We start from the raw sequence: 17,445 nt of genomic DNA, 5'->3' as shown, positions 1-17,445 counted from the left end.
TACAGTCTTTACATAAGTTAAGGCTGGACAATATGACTTCTTCAACAAAAAATATAACTTTTCATATTCACGAATTAGTCAAACAGAACAGACCGGGATCATCAGGCCTCAAAATAGAATTTAAGGCCTACCCTATAGATGATCGTCTATGTATAATAAGACATTTATTGTTATATATGGAGAACACCAAAAACATCAGAGGCAATGAGATGGCACTACTAATCAGCCACAAGCAACCCCACAAAAAAGTGTCGGTTCAAACTATTTCCAGATGGCTGAAACAGGTTTTAACAACAGCTGGGGTGGATACTAACATATTCAAATCTCATTCCACCAGGGCTGCAGCTACATCGGCAGCTATGGAGTTGGACGTACCGATGGACCAAATCCTGGAGACAGCAGGATGGTCAAGGGGAAAACGTTCCAACAATTCTACAATAAACCAGTGATTAAACCTGGAACTTTTGCAGAATCAATTTTAAGTTCTGTAATATGATTTCACCCCATAAAATAGGGGCTATAATTTGTTGTTAATAAATTTATCATGGATTTCAATATCAGATTCATGTTTAAACATGTTAACACAATTCCTCCCTTAGTCAATTAAGGCAGATGTGATGCATGGACTCGTTTCCACGGCATGAAATCACAGAGCTTTGAAATCTTCACGTAGTCACTCACGTGACTCCGAAGTAAAATAGTAAGATTAAACGAGAACTTACCAGTTCGAAGTTGAGGATTAACGTTGAGGGATTACGTGCCCTCCGCTCCCACCCTTGATCATAAAGTTCAACTGGTATCCTCTTCTCTAATCTTACTATGTTCAGTCATTTACTGTTATCTGTGATTTCACACCGCTGCTTTGAAAAAATAACACGCATGCGCCCTGGCGGGTTCTTCACGTAATCCTTCAAAGTTACTCATAAAATAATGATCAAACTTCGAACTGGTAAGTTCTTGTTTAATCTTACTATTCTATGGTTGACTTTGAATGCAGTCTTTTACCCACAGCAGGGGAATCAAGAATTAGAAGACATAGGTTTAAGGTGAAGGGGGAAAGTTTGAACAGGACTCTGAGGGGCAACTTTTTTATATAAAGGGTGGTAGGTATCTGGAATGAGTTGCCAGAAGAGGTAGTTGAGGTAGGTACTATCACAATGTTTAAAAGTCATTGGATAGGTTTATGGAAGGATAGGTTTGAGGGATATGGGCCAAACGCAGGCAGGTGGGACTGATGTAGATGGGGCATGTTGGTCAGCGTGGGCAAGTTGTGCCAAAGGACGTGTTTCCCTGTTGTATGATTGACTAAAACATAAATCAGAAGAAATAAACTTGAACAAAAGAAGTAATTGTTGAAGCTGCATTTTATTATTGTAATTCAAAATCTACAGTTGAAAATTAATGATTCACCAAAGTTTTGGCAAGTGAAAATTATGAAAAGGCAGTTATTTACAGCAATGATGCTTGTAATTCATTGGAAAGGTGTAAGAATAAAACGTTTGTGTGCAGAAAAATAATTGGGTGGTGAAAAATGAAATTTCTAACAGTTTGAGGTAATGAGTACCCAGCACAAATCATTATTGCATCGACCTTTGGTTACTGAGGCTGGCTGTGACAGCACGACCCAGCAATAACTGGGTGTATCATCAAAATGTCTACGGCCTAGCCAAGGCAACGATGACTGAACTGTTCACTGTTTATTTTTGTATTTAATATTTTGATCACAGCAGCTGATCATGATTCCAAACAATCTTCCTTTTTTGAACTGCTAATAGATCCAATTGATTTAATACTTAACAAATCCCAGTCACTTCTGTTTAATCATGAATTCTGTATTTATGCATGTATTATTTGTTTTTTGTTTTGTATAAGATATTTATCATGTTTGATGAATGTGAAGAAATGGAGTGGTCATGGCAGTGGATTTTATTTAACTTTCCTAATACAGACTGGGACTGCCAGAGTGCCAAGGACCAATATTTAGAGGACTCTATTAGGGAGAGCTAGCTAATTGGATAAATATTTAGCTTGATGGTGGGAAACAGAGGGTGATGGGGGCACAGTGGTGAGCAGTGGAGTTGCTGCCGTACAGCGCCCAAAACCTGGCCAATCCTGGCTACGGGTGCTGTCTACCGAGTTTATACATTCTCCCTGCCCAGAAATTGTACAATTTCCAGAAGCCAATTAACCTACAAAGCTGTACGTTTTTGGAATATTGGGGCGCAGCCGGAGCACCCGGAGAAAACCCATGAGGTCACAGGGAGAATGAACTAACTTCATGCAGACAGCACCCATAGTCAGGATTGAACCAGGTCTGAAAGACACTGTCAGGCAGCAACCCACTGCTGCGCCACTGTGCCGCCCATGCCGTAGAACAGCGGGACAGAGGCATTCAAGTACATGGTTCTCTGAAACTGGCCTCACGGAAGCACAGGTTGCTGAAGAAGGCTTTGGACATACTGGCCTTCATCAGTAAGGACATTTAATATAGACATAGTTATGTTGCAATTGTACAAGATGTTGGCGAGGCTGCACTTGGAGTATTGTATTCAGTTTTGGTCACCAAGCTCTAGGCAAGATGCCATTCAGCTGGAAAGAGTGCAGAAAAGATTTATGAGGATGTTGAGGGACTGGATCTTAAGGGGTTGGACAGGCTAGATGCAGGAAGATTGTTCCCGATGTTAGGGAAGTCCAGGACAAGGGGTCACAGCTTAAGGATAAGGGGGAAATCCTTTAAAACCGAGATGAGAAGAACTTTTTTCACACAGAGAGTGGTGAATCTCTGGAACTCTCTGCCACAGAGGGTAGTTGAGGCCAGTTCATTGGCTATATTTAAGAGGGAGTTAGATGTGGCCCTTGTGGCTAAGGGGATCAGGGGGTATGGAGAGAAGGCAGGTACGGGATACTGAGTTGGATGATCAGCCATGATCATATTGAATGGCGGTGCAGGCTCGAAGGGCCGAATGGCCTACTCCTGCCCCTAATTTCTATGTTTCTATGTTTCTATGGAGGGCTTGCACTGTAGGCAGAGGATGGACAGGTCAGGATTTTATTCCTTGGAGCAGAGGAGATTGAGGGGTGATTGTATAATCCTTATAACATAATTATACGCACAGATGGGGTGAATGCATGGTATTTTTCCAGTGGTCGGGGAATCAAGAATTAGAGTGCACAGGTTGGAGGGAGACTAGGGAACAACATTTTCACTAGAGGATGATACATACATGGAACAAGCTGCCATAAGAGGTGGTTGAAGCATGTACAATAACAACATTTGGACAGGTACATGGATAGGAAAGTTTCAGAGGAACATGGGTCAAATGCAGGCAATTGTGACTTGTTAGGCATGGCTGAGTTGGGTCAAAGGGCCTGTTTCCATGCTGAGTGACTCTGTGACTCAATGATTTTATGATTCTTTTGATCTCACCTTAGATTGCCAAGAGCAACGACTGAATGAACAATTTTGGTACTTATCACTGTACTTTGTACTTGCAACCAAACAAAAAAAATCGGCAAGACTAGCACTTCGAAGCGACGTAAAGCAGAACAGCAAAGGTGTTGTACTCTTCCAGAGCAATTCTAACACATGTACAGCTGACAGCAAGAACCATGAATCGATTAATTGGGTTCGCAAAAACCAACGCAGCAAGCGTTTTGGTAACAAGGTCATTACAGCAGCAGAATTTCAAAATGCTGTCTAAAAACTATGCTTCAAAGACACCAGCGTACAACTATGTAATAGTGGGTGCAGGTTCTGCTGGCTGTGTGTTGGCTAGCCGCCTTACTGAAGACTCTGGTGATTCGGTGCTTCTTCTGGAAGCAGGACCTAAAGACACGTTATTGAACAGCAAGCGACTCCTGTGGAAAATCCATATGCCAGCGGCCCTGATATACAATCTGCGTGATGATAAGTACAACTGGTATTACCACACCACAGCTCAAAGGCACATGAACAACCGTGTGATGTACTGGCCCCGAGGCCGGGTTTGGGGAGGATCGTCGTCTTTGAACGCGATGGTGTATATCCGTGGACACGCAGAGGATTACAATCGCTGGCAGAAACAGGGTGCCACAGGCTGGGATTACGATCACTGCCTTCCATACTTTAGGAAAGCACAGTGCCATGAACTGGGGGCTGACCGCTACAGGGGAGGGGACGGACCACTGCACGTCTCCCGAACAAAGACCAAGCACCCTCTCCATCTGGCCTTTCTGGAGGCAGGGCAGCAAGCCGGCTACCCCTTTACTGACGACATGAATGGATTCCAACAGGAGGGAGTTGGCTGGATGGACATGACCATTTACAAAGGTATTACTACTTGTTTTTAATGTGCCATTTATTTTGCACAATTACATAATTTGAAGAATTGGCAGAAAATTAATTTAACACTTGTAAATGTGAAAAGGTGCAGAAAACATTTGATTATATTTGTGTCGAAACGAAATGAATCAAATACAACACCAAATCTGGCGAACCTTTTCATACTTCCAAAGCAATAACAAGTTCTCAAGTGATAGGAGTAGAATTGGCCCATTTGGCCCATAGAGTTTACTCCGCCATTCAATCATGGCTGATATCTGCCTCCTAATCCCATTTTCTTGCCTTCTCCCCATTACTCTTGACACCCATACTATTGAATTTGTCTCTCTGACATAAAAATATCCACTGACTTGGCCTTTACAGCCTTCTGTGGCAATGAATTCCACAGATTAACTACCCTCTGACTAAAGAAGTTCCTCCTTTCCAAAAGAGCGCCCTTTAATTCTGAGGCTATGGCCTCTGGTCCTAGACTCTCCCACCAGTGGAAACATCTTCTCCACATCCCCTCTTTCTATACCTTTCACTATTCTGTAAGTTTTAATGAGGTCCCCTCTCAAACAACTCATGAGAAAGTGTTAATACCAGTTCTCAGCAAAGCCGCATTGAGAGGTTCATTTTACTGACGTTATTTGAAAGTTGTTGTCATGGATACGCAGCCGGGGAAGGTGATCCTTCTATGATCAGTCACGTTTCACTGGCGTTCTCGTGCAATGTGTGGATCGGAGCACTTCACATGACAATGGCAGTAGCTGTCTTCATTTGCCAGGTTGTATGTCTCAGTGTGGCTCCAGTACTGACCACCACACCTTTGTCGTGCTCAAGTACCTCAAGTAGCTGTGGATCTGTTGTGAGGGTGAACCATTGGAGTAAGGAACTCTTGACCTTGGAGCCCCTAGATACTCCTTCCTCTCTCCTCCGTTTATAATGCTCTGGATGCTTTTCATCATCGGGACATACCATCGGGTGGTGCCGCGAGCCGGCAGCCTCGCCAGCAGCTGTTCATTCTTTCAACTTTTTTTTTTGTTTTTAGTATGTCTAAAGTGTGTTTTAGTGTGGGGGAGTGGTGGCGGGGCATAGGGGGAAACTGTTTTTCAGTCACTTACCTCGACGGAGATGTGACTTTTCTTCATGTCGCATCTTCACCTTCCTCGCGGCCTAACTGCTTGGATTGGTGCAGCCTCTCCCAGAGTCGGGCCCAGAACTTCAGCAGCGGGCGCAGCGCGGACTTTCCATCGCGGAGCTGGGCAATCCCTTACCGGGAATTGCCAGAAAAAGTGCTCCGATCACTGGCCCGCAGACTACAACATCCTGAAGCCGCGGTCTGCGGAGCTTCTAGCCTCGCGCGCGGTGTGGACTTTACCCTTGCCGGGGATCGCTGGAGAAGAGCTCCGACCGCCGGCCTGCGGCGTATAACATCATGAAGCCCCGGTCTCCGGTAGGAAGCGGTTGATTCGGGACCTCCAAGCCCCTGAGTGTCCGTCCGTCCCGACGTCGGAGTTTCGAGCATCCCGACGAGAGGGACTGTATATCGAGCAGTCCTTAGCGGCGACTGCAGAGGGTTTATGACCCAGACCACAGATGAACAGAGGAGGAGGACTGACTGAACACAGTGAAGAATGTGGTGGATGTTCATGTTATATTCTATTGTGTATTGTGCTCTTTTTGATTGTATGACTGCATGGTAAATCAAATTCCACCGTACCTCAATTGGTGCATGTGGCAATAAATGTGAACTTGAACTTGAACTTTTTACTGTACCTCGCTACACATGGCAATACTAAACAAACCTCTCAGTCAAAAACCTGTCATCTTCCCTTCTTCAGTGCCGCGCCGATGTTCTGTTGTCTTAATTTGGACATTTCCTGAAATAAATAAATAGTGACTTGTTGATGCAGTGCTTCTTAAACTGGTGAATGGTTCACCCAAGGGCAAATTAAATTAGTTTGGGGTGAATGAAGGGTGAATGACTTAATTTATTCCGATATTAATATATATTTTTCTATACTTAACAAAAGACATTGCCATTAAAGTGGTTAGTAAGCTCTTGTTGGTTTTAATGGCAGTGGAGCTGGAAATTTGATATGTTTTTTTTCTCTCTATATGTGGGTTTTTAATTTCAAAGTCGCAGGATATTTCCCAAATTTACTGTAATATAACCTTTTAGGGAAGACCAGACGAGCTGGTGAGATCATAAATGTATAAATGGCAACACTGGAGGATTGCCGTAGGCAACTGTTGAACTGTGTAGCAATTTAGCTACCAAAGTTGATATTTGGTGGTATTGTGAGCTTTCATCAGGGAGAGTTACAGAAAGTTATATTAGTTGGATACTAATATATTAAATCACATAATCCATGGTTTCTTGAGCTAGTTTTCCAAGAAAAAAACTGCAGTAATCAAAGCCCGAAAGGTTGAAGCCGAGTGTTTAGACGTTGGAATGTTTTTTTATCATTCTAATAGAATGATTTTCCAACCAGTGGTAATTAAACTTTTTTTTCACTCCCTAGTTTTTATATATTTTTAGTATGTTCAAAAAGTTGAATAAAATAAACACTTAAGAAACTAGTTAATTTATGTTTTTTGCTCATGTGACAAAATAAATTATATACACAAGGGAGAATAAGAGGAAAATTACCAAAAAACAAGAACATTTAGTCGAGGGTGAATTAAATTTTGTGATAAAGGTGAATGAGACTGCACTGTGTTGATGTATTACAGTGCGGGACTGAAGTTGTGTGAGTCCATCGTTAATCACCATTGATTTTGGAAGCAAAGTGTTTTCATTCCAGCCTTAAACACGTGAAGAAATGGCCGCCTTGTTACCAAAATATAATTCTGTGATTGCTACATGAAATTATTAAAGAACAATAAGCCGAGAACGTTTTTACGACATCATTCAGGATTTCAAGATGTCCTGAAACATTTCTTGGTCAATTAACTGGTTTTGAAGAGTAAACAAGTACAGCACAGTACAGCTGACTGATGTATGGCAGGGGCCCAGAGATCCCGATACACAGGACTATTTCATCAGCTTCATTGGCGTTGAATGAAGAACAGCTCTTGGCCAGAACAAGCAGACCATTTTCCATTTGTTTTTGACATAAAGTATGGAATCTTTTGCAACCATATGCAAGTCAGACAGTCGGGAGCCTTGCTTCAGCTGTTCTTACATATTAAATCGATATCTTTCTTGAAGGAACGTTGAAACCCAGTTTGTTTGGGTTACAGGAATGAAATACAATGATGCGTACAAAACAGTAGAATGGTACAAGATTGTTGCGTAAACTCCGAGTCGTACAAAAGATTACTGAAGTACGATAATGAAATAACCGAATAATGTAGAGGTAATAGTGAGAGTGTACGTGGCAGCATCTCCGGGAATGGGGTGTGAAAAATGTGATTAGTCCGGGAGTCTGAGAGCATTGGGGAAGAAGCTGTTCTTAATTCTGGATGTCAGAGTTTTCAAGCACCTGTATCTTCTCCCAGACGGTAGAAGAGAGAAGCGGGAATGGCCAGGGTGACGGGCATCTTTGACGACACTTCCAGCTCCCCTGATACATCGCACCATGAGGGTGAACTGGATGGAAGGAAGTGACGAGCCTGATGGACTGGGCTGTGTTCACCACTCTCCGCAGCTTCAGGCGGCCAATTACAAGCAGTTGCCACACCATACTGAGAAGCATCACATCAGAATACTGGTGATATAGATACCAAGGAACTTGAAGCTGTCGACCATTACTACAGCAGTCCCCTTCATGAAGACAGGGTTGGCCTCACTTTGTAAGTTCAAAAACCATTTATTTCCTTTTGTGATGCTAAGGTCAAGGTATTGCCCCGACACTGGGTTTCCTGTCTTTCCTGTACTTCATCTCATTGTTGTTGTAAATCTGGCTGACGACTGTGGTATCATCAGCGAACATAAAGATGACATTGGCGTTGTACTTGGTCACGGTCATGGGTGTACACGGCGTAGAGCTTGGGACTGAGCTCGCAGCCTTGACGGGTATCAGTGTTGACGGTCAGGGTGGAGAAAATGTTCTGACCACCTGAGATCTGCCGATGATCAAAGATGGTGTGGCATATGGGAGCAGGTGGATTCAGATGGAGGAATGGGGATTTGAAAGTCAATTTGGAAACGGTCAGCTGGGAATTAGTTCAGCAAGACACACGAGTCACGGTCGGTGTGAGTGGAGACATGCATGATAGAAGATTGGATCCACTCACGTTTAGGGTAGAAGTTCAAAGCTATCCAAATGAGGCCAGATAGAAGTAAGAAAGGCCATCAGTAAGAATTTCAGCCAGAGATGAGTTGGGCAATTGTTGCAGAAATGGGAAGCCGCATGGAGCAAAACTATCTGCATTGGCATTGGTTTATTATTGTCAGAGTGAAAATGTTTTGTGTTCGTGCTATCTTATCAAATCAGATAACACTACATATAAAGCAATCAAGCCAAATATAAGTGCAACAGGTAGAGTGAAGAGGAAAATCCCAGAATGCAAAATATAGTTTCTGAGCATGGTAGCGTAACAGTTCCAGAAAAAAGTCTAATGTCCGCAATGGGGTAGAGGTGAATCAGACAGTACTCTAGCTTATGGGAGGACTGTTCAGAAGCCTGATAACAGAGGGGATGAAGCTGTATGGTCGGTTCTGTTGAATCTGTCGGTTGGGGGCGCTGCGAGTCGGCTGCCCTGCCAGCAGCGGGTTCGTTATTTCGACTTTTTTTGGTGTGTCCAAATATTTGTTTTGGTGCCTCTCGGTGTGTCTTATGTGGGGGGTGATGGGGGGGGGGGGGGGGAAGGATTCTTCAGTCGCTTCCTCGACAGAGGCGACTTTTTCCGTGTCGCTTCTCAGCCTCCCCTCTCACGGCCTGGCAGCTTGGAGCGGCCTTTCCTGGAGTCGGGGCCCAGTGCTTCAGCAGCAGATGGAGCGGGGCGAAGCCTTGCTGGGGGTCGCCAGAAAGGAGTGCTCCGATCGCTGGCCTGGTGACTTTGGCATCATGGGGCTGTGGTCTGCAGAGCTTCTAGCCACAGGCATGGCGTGGACTTACCATCCAGAGTCTGGGATCCCTTGCCGGGGGTCGCCGGAGAAGAGCTCAGACCGCCAGCCCACGGCTTATAACATCCTGAAGCCGTGGTGTCAGGTAGGAAAGTGCCGATTCGGGCACTCCAAGCCACAGAGTGTGTTCAACCGTTCCGACATCAGAGTTTAGATCATCCCGACGAGAGGTCCTGTACATCCGGCCATCCGTAGCGGCGACTACGGAGGGTTTATGGCCCCGATCACGGATGAACAAAGGAGGAGGACAGACTGAACTTTATTGCCTTCCACCATTGTGAAAAATGCTGTGGTGGATGTTTGTGTTAAATTCTAATGTTTATTGTGTGTTCTTTTTTTAAGTATATTGCTGCTGGAAAATTCAATTCACTGCACCTTTATTGGTGCATGTGACGAATAAATTTGACATTGTTCTTGAGTCCGGGCTCCAGGCTCCAAAAGACCAGAGATAGGCTTGGTATTGTTGATGTAGAAATGAATTCTGCCGTAGGAACTACAGCTAGGGCTTCAGCCTTTGCATTATCAAGTCAAATACAAAGTAAAATACCTTGCCTTGGTCCATGCCAGAGTTTGCACATGATCTAAGGAGAGAGTTGGAGCAGCTCTTGTTCAGTCCCAGTTGAGAAGTCAGTGAACAATCAGACAACGGATAAAAATCTCCAGGACCGTGAAAGTGGGGAGACTGATTCCGCCCACTTTTGGCCTTTCGATTGATAGGAAAGAGTTTGATTACATGATTGGAGTTTGATTACATGATTGTATCTGTGCAAAATATTCAGCTTCCTTATGCTACCATTTCTTGAAGGAAGAATTCAAATTATGTAAGTGACTTCTTATCTAGATTAGTTTTGCAATGACTGATAATAATATTTTGCTAGAATCATTGCAGTTATTTTATATCCTTGATATAGGTGACATCTTTGGCCTTTTAAAGCTACCAAAGACCATGAATCGAGTCTTTTTAGCATGGGGTGTGAGTGGGAGGTGAGCTGCAGTCTCTGCTATTTGGCATCAGCTGCTGCTGTTTTGGTGTTGTTACACATCCATCTTAGTAACATAAAGCATTCTAGGCAATATTTATTTTATTAGTTGAATGTTTGCATGTACTTTAAGCTAAGTATGGGCATTTTGTCAAGCTGACATTTGTGTTTGAACTTGGTCAATGAGAGTTCAGTACTTTAAACTGTACCTCCATTCCAGGTGGAGGGAGATGTTTTGCTCTCCCCTGCACAGAAGCTCAGAGCAGCACAGTCAATGTTAAAGCCGCCCACTGATGTTGCAGCAGCTTGAATCCCAGTTGCTGCACCTCACTCTGACATCCAGACGCCAGACCTGCCTGCACTACAGCTATATCCTTATATGCCTGGCTCATTCAAGTGCCTGTCTAAATGCCTCTCAAACGTCATGATCGTATCTGCCTCCACCACTTAACACTGGCAGTCATTTCTGGACATCAGCCACTCTCTAAAAGCAAAACATTCAAATCCCCTTGCAAACTCCTCCCTCTCTTCTAATACTTATTCCATCTTATTTTTCATATCCTTATGATGAAAAATGTGATGATCTACCCTGTCTATGCCTTTTATAATTTTATATGACTCCATTAGTCCACCCATCGTCCACTTCATTCCAGTCTATTGTCTAAAACAAGCCTTGCCTATCCAATCTCTCCCCACAATTAAAGTTCTCCAATCCAGGCAACATTTTGTGAATTTCCTCAGCATACTCTCCAAGGTGGCCACCAGAATTGCACACAATGATATGCCAATACTCCATGCTCTGCCTGCTGTACAGTTTGGAAACTCCCAACATAATGTCCCAATCTTAATATTCTCTGCTGCGACCTGTGAAAGCATGCATGCCATATGCCTAAGGACTTGATTTCCTGGGTTTCGCTGTTCTTCAACATTGCTTAGCCCCCTCACATTTAGTGTATATCCTGTATTCTGGGCAGTGTAGCCTCCCGTTGCAGGCTACACTGTTCCTTATTGTCCACAACCTCTCTTGTCAAGTGCAAAGTGACTAATCACACCTCCTACATTCACGGCCGAGTTGTTCATGTGCAGTGGCTTGCAAAAGTATTGATACCCCTTGAACTTTTCCACATTTTGTCATTACAACCACAAACGTAAATGTATTTTATTGGGATTTTATGTGATAGATCAACACAAAGTGGTGCATAATTGTGAAGTGGAAGGAAAATGATACATGATTTTCAAATTATTTTTGCAAATAAAAAACTGAAAAGTATGTCGTGCAAAAGTATTCACCCCCCTGAGTCAATACTTTGTAGAACCACCTATTGCTGTAATTACAGCTGCAAGTCTTTTGGGGTATGTCTCTACCAGCTTTGCACATTTAGAGACTGACATTTTTTCCCATTCTTCTTTGCAAAATAGCTCAAGCTCAGTCAGATTGGATGGAGAGCGTCTGTGAACAGCAATTTTCAAGCCTTGCCAGAGATTCTCAATTGGATTTAGGTCAGGACTTTGACTGGGCGATTCTAACACATGAATATGCTTTGATCTAAACTATTCCATTGTAGCTCTGGCTGTATGTTTAGGGTCGTTGTCCTGCTGGAAGGTGAACCTCTGCCCCAGTCTCAAGTCTTTTGCAGACTCTAACAGGTTTTCTTCCAAGATTGCCCTGTATGTGGCTCCATCCATCTTCCCATCAACTCTGACCAGCTTCCCTGTCCCTCCTGAAGAAAAGCATCCCCACAGCATGATGCTGCCACCACCATGTTTCACAGTGGGGATGGTGTGTTCAGGGTGATGTGCAGTGTTAGTTTTTCGCCACACATAGCGTTTTGCATTTAGGCCAAAAACTTCAATTTTGGTTTCATCTGACCAGAGCACCTTCCTCCACATGTTTGCTGTGTCCCCCACATGGCTTGTGGCAAACTGCAAACGGGACTTTTATGGCTTTTTTTCAACAATGGCTTTCTTCTTGCCATTCTTCCATAAAGGCCCGATTTGTGGAGTGCACGACTAATAGTTGGCCTGTGGACAAATTCTCCCACCTGAGCTGTGGATCTCTGCAGCTCCTCCAGAGTTACCTCTTGGCTGCTCTGATCAATGCTCTCCTTGCCCGGCCTGTCAGTTTAGGTGGACGGCCATGTCTTGGTAGGTTTGCAGTTGTGCCATACTCTTTCCATTTTCGGATGATGGATTGAACAGTGCTCCGTGAGATGTTCAAAGCTTGGAATATTTTTTTATAACCTAACCCTGCTTTAAACTTCTCCACAACTTTATCCCTGACCTGTCTGGTGTGTTCCTTGGGCTTCATGATGCTGTTTGTTCACTAATATTCTCTAACAAACCTCTGAGGCCTTCACAGAACAGCTGTATTTATACTGAGATTAGATTACACACAAGTGAACTCTATTTACTAATTAGGTGACCTCTGAAGGCAATTGGTTTCACTGGATTTTATTTAGGGTATCAGAGTAAAGGGGGCTGAATACTTTTGCACACCACACATTTCAGTTTTTTATTTGCAAAACAATTTGGAAACCATGTATCATTTTCCTTCCACTTCACAATTATGCGCAACTTTGTGTTGGTCTATCACATAAAATCCCAATAAAATACATTTACGTTTGTGGTTGTAACGTGACAAAATGTGGAAAAGTTCAAGGGGTATGAATACTTTTGCAAGCCACTGTATATCACAAACAACTAGGATCCAAGCACAGCTCACAGACTTCTGTCCACCACTACCTTCTGCCTCCTATTGTCAAGCTAATTTTGGATTCAAATAACCAGCTTGTCTTGGATCTCATGTGGCCTTACAGTTTGCTGGGTAGATTGTTATTTATCAGGTTACTTTTGAATGTCAGTATGTAGGCAAGTGTAATGCTAAAGTAAATCAGGTGTGCATTTAGTTTGGTGTTTGCCCTCCCAGGCACGGCAGCAGAGAGCCAGACGTCTGAGATCGCTTGTGACCTGCTGAAAGTACCTGATGCTTTCCACATGATGGGTGCTTGCCAAGCCGGGCATAATTACACAACTTTTAGGTTGCCCGGCGGGATGTTAGGTGGCCATTGGCACCCGGGCAACTGTTAATTTCGAGTCCTGTCTTGGCCGGAGGCCCCCTAGATTTCGAGGCCCTAGGCTTCAGCCTATGAAGCCTAATGGTAAATCCAACTCTGCCTGCACCTATTGTATCTCAATGAAATAATGAAGTAATCCTGAGTTGTCTAAACTTTGATGCCTCCAGGTTGTTATGGGGCCAGATTTTGAAACACAATTGTTGAGCACCATAATATCACAGGCAAAGGGACACAACAGGAGACTGCTCTCCACCCGAAACGTCACCGATCCATGTTCCATACCTAGAGAAGCTGTCGTTGTTTCTATATCACAGGCGATGCTGGTGCAACATTGCACATATATATTACATTTTATAATGTAATTGATTCTAAATAATCAGCCGTGGTATTAATTGCATGCAAACCATTTAAATGAAATTCAGCTTATTGTGAAGTATATTTAATCTAAGGAATTTCATTATAATACAAACTTGCCTCTCAAGCTAATCAAAGTTTGTGATATTTACAGTTTTCCGTTGGTCATGATGTCTATAATTAAGCCCTGCAATATACCTAGTTGCTTGTAATGTTGAATCCAACCACTGGTGTATTCCAGGCCAGAGATGGAGTGCAGCCAGTGCCTATTTACGTCCCAGTATTTCACGAAGCAACTTAACAACAGAAGTGAAAACGTTTGTAACCAGGATTCTATTTGACGGCACCAAGGCCATTGGTGTTGAATACGTTCAAGGTGGATTAACAAAAAAGGTACCGTAGCATTATATTTATTTAGTGGACCAGAGGGCAAAGCTTTAAAGTGTGTGGGCCAAGTTCTTTTTACATAGAAGGTGGTGAGTGTCTGTAACTTGCTGCTGGGGGTGGCGGTGGAGACAGATATGATAGTGATGTTTAAGAGGCTTTTTTGATAGGCGCATTCATATAGTTCAATAGTTCTTTATTGTCACGTGTACCCTGAGGTGCAGTGAAATTTGATTTTACATACAGTCATACCAAAAAGAAGCAACAAGATACTAAATTACATAAAGATCAAACATAAACAGCCACCCCAGCGGCGTGTGAGAATCCCCAGGGCACACAGCATAAGCGGAGACCCACAGCCATCAGTTCAGTGTCCGGGGCACACACATGCTGTTCACCATGATGTGACCAGAGTTGTATGGACCGCCGTCATTCTCTCTGAAGTCCCTGTCCGCCCGAACAGTCAGAAAGCCATCCACACTCGCACCAGATTCCGGGATGTCCTCATGGAACGATGTCACAGCAAACACCGAGATCACTACACTCACGGCACTCCCTCCAAGTCCCCACCAGCGCAGGCAGCATCCATCTTGCTTTCAGTGATCTCGCACTCCTCACTGTGATGGAAGGCGAATAACTTTTACCTTCTTCCTCCTTTTCTCCCGTGATCGGGCGATCGAGGCTCCTGTTATCGGGGCGGTGGAAGCTCCTGTAGCTGGAGTTCCCGAAGTCGATCCCTAACAAAGGGACCACCAGCTCCATGATATCAGGCCGCATTGTGGACGGAGATACGATATGGAAAAAGTCACATCTCCGTTGAGAAAAGAGAGTTTAAAAAAAGTCCCCCCCCCCCCCCCCCCCCGACCCTCACATTATACAAAAACTAAAGATGAACTAAAACAACAAAGAAGAGAGGGACGAGACAGGCTGCTGGCGAGGCTGCCTCTCACGGCGCATTTATCACATGCAGCTCATGGTCAAGGAGTTTGCGTTCTTTCCAGTTACAAGTGGGGAGCCGGGAGGTGTCAGGGACAGCAGGCCATTGGGGTGGGATTTGGCCATTGGGGCATTCTGGGGAATGCTCTATGAATCTCAGACATTATCAGGAAGGAGTTCCAGGAATTAACAATAATCGCAAAGAACATGTCTCCCAACATCTATCTATCTTTTGCAAAAGGCCTCTCTTTTCAGGAAACATAGCAGATTTGATGACATAATGTGTATTGTTTGTTGAAATCAGGGATAGAAAATAGGTGCGGGAGGAGGCCATTCGGCCCCCGATGGGAGAGGAATGTTCAGTAACATTTCTTTGCAGTTTGAAGACCTTAACAACTGGAAGAATCCAGGTGGATACTTGTCTAATTCCAAATATAATTAAACATTTACACACCAACCTCTTGACAGACCTTTTGGCTACATTGATATAATTTTAACTCAGAAAGCATATGTTCTAGAGAATCGGTTACACATCTCTGCTTGTGGTTGGTTACTCTCTGTCTATGGGTGATGCAGACTGATGTAACCACATGGCTGCTTCAGTTATGGCAGCTTTGTCACTTCCATTCCATTCAGAATGACTTCAATAAGACTCCGTTTTTCACTGTCTTCATGTATTGTTAAGGTGGGATGGGGAGGAATTAGTAGGAACCTGAGGGGCAACTTTTTCACACAGAGTGGTGTGTGTATGGAAAGAGCAGCCAGAGGAGGTGGTTGAGGCAGGGACTATAACAACATTTAAAAGACATTCATCACATTCCCTCCATCGCCTGGTGTGCTGTGCAGTCATTGAGAATCTTACTGTAAACCCCAGTAAATTCTATACCTGTGGAGTTAGTTTGCACTATGTTCTAGAGTGAGTCTTGTGTCACTGCTTCTAAATATATCATCGATATTTACAGATCTGTACCAGATATACTTCTGGTTTGGAGTATTGATCTGAACACATGGTAGGATTTATCATCTGGACTGAGTAAGCTGATTTATTTTCCCAGGTTTATGCCGTTAAGGAAGTGATCCTGAGTGGTGGCTCCATCAACTCTCCCCAGCTGCTTCTGCTGTCTGGAGTGGGCAATGCCGATGACCTGAAAGCTCTGGGAATCCCCGTTGTTTGTCATCGTCCAGGTAACCGTCAAAGTGTTCAACCTAAACAAAGGAATTGAATTGGTTAATCTGAAATCATTCAGCAAAACACAATCTGCCAGAGAAACTCAGCGGGTCAGGCAGCATCTGTGCAGGGAATGGACAGATCACGGCCTGGGTTGGGACCTTTCAGACTGATGGAGTAGGGGGAAGAAAGCTGGAAAAGAGAGGTAGGTGGGGGTGGGACAAGGCCTGGCGAGTGATGGGTGGATAGAGGTGAGGGAGGTGATTGGAAAATTGGTGGAGTAAGAGACAAAGGCTGGGGGTGAAGACAAAAGAGTGCCCATATAAGGAGGGGAGAGAAGGGAAATGTAAAGCCAGAGGGATGGCTATGGGTGGAAAGGAGACGGGGGGACCTCCAGTGGTGAGGCGAGCAGATGGCTGCTTAATTTCAAGCTCCCGATAGCAAGTTTAAAACTAGCCTCCCTTAATTCACTAATTGCTACATAATTCGTAGTTTTCTGTATCGGAATGAGTGGGGGAGCGACAACTAGAAGTCAAAAGAAACGTGTCGGACGAGAAAGAAATAATTCACCGGAGATGGACAAAACTCAGGGGAGAGATGGAAAAAAGGGCAAGATTTGTAAAGCAGACCTATTATGAAGCAGGTCCACAAGCAACTCGACTCCTGGCCAGACGCCTGCGTAAACAGCAGACCTCTAATACAATTCATAACATAAGAGATCCTAAAACCAATCAATTATCACATGAGCCAGGTGAGATAGAAAGAATATTTGAAGAATACTATAAGAAACTCTATTCTAAACCACCATCTGCTGACGAAAGGACAATGAGAAGTTTTCTTAACTCACTCGACCTGTCATCCATTCATTGGTGAGAAACAAAATAATACCATTACTTCACAATTTATGGTTAAGGAGCTGGAAGCTGCAATCAGTAGACTTAAGGCTAGTAAATCACCAGGCAGCGATGGGTTTCCACCAGAATGGTACAAGGCCTTTAAGAAAGAGCTAACACTGCTGCTCCTGTCTTGCTTTAACTGGACCCTTAAAGAGGGCAGGGCTCCCCCATCATGGAAGGAAGCAATTATTACCATTTTACCCAAGGAAGGCAAAGACAAAGAGCAATGTAAACATTTCAGGCCAATCTCAATTTTAAATGTAGACTACAAACTAT

At 43.8% G+C, this 17,445-nt stretch overlaps 1 protein-coding gene across 1 annotated transcript in view; it reads left to right on the top strand.

The window, feature by feature from the left end:
• Positions 1–17,445, top strand: part of chdh (choline dehydrogenase) — a 37,473-nt gene that overhangs the window by 10,256 nt on the left and 9,772 nt on the right. The window contains exons 2-4 of the mRNA XM_055647506.1: positions 3,433–4,309; positions 14,027–14,178; positions 16,161–16,290. Of these exons, the coding sequence (XP_055503481.1) occupies positions 3,610–4,309; positions 14,027–14,178; positions 16,161–16,290 (982 nt within the window). The 5' untranslated portion in view covers positions 3,433–3,609. The remainder of the gene's footprint in view (positions 1–3,432; positions 4,310–14,026; positions 14,179–16,160; positions 16,291–17,445) is intronic.

This window comes from Leucoraja erinacea, chromosome 16 (genome assembly GCF_028641065.1).
Source record: "Leucoraja erinacea ecotype New England chromosome 16, Leri_hhj_1, whole genome shotgun sequence".
NCBI lineage: Eukaryota > Metazoa > Chordata > Chondrichthyes > Rajiformes > Rajidae > Leucoraja > Leucoraja erinaceus.
This window is presented reverse-complemented; position numbering and strand designations above follow the sequence as displayed.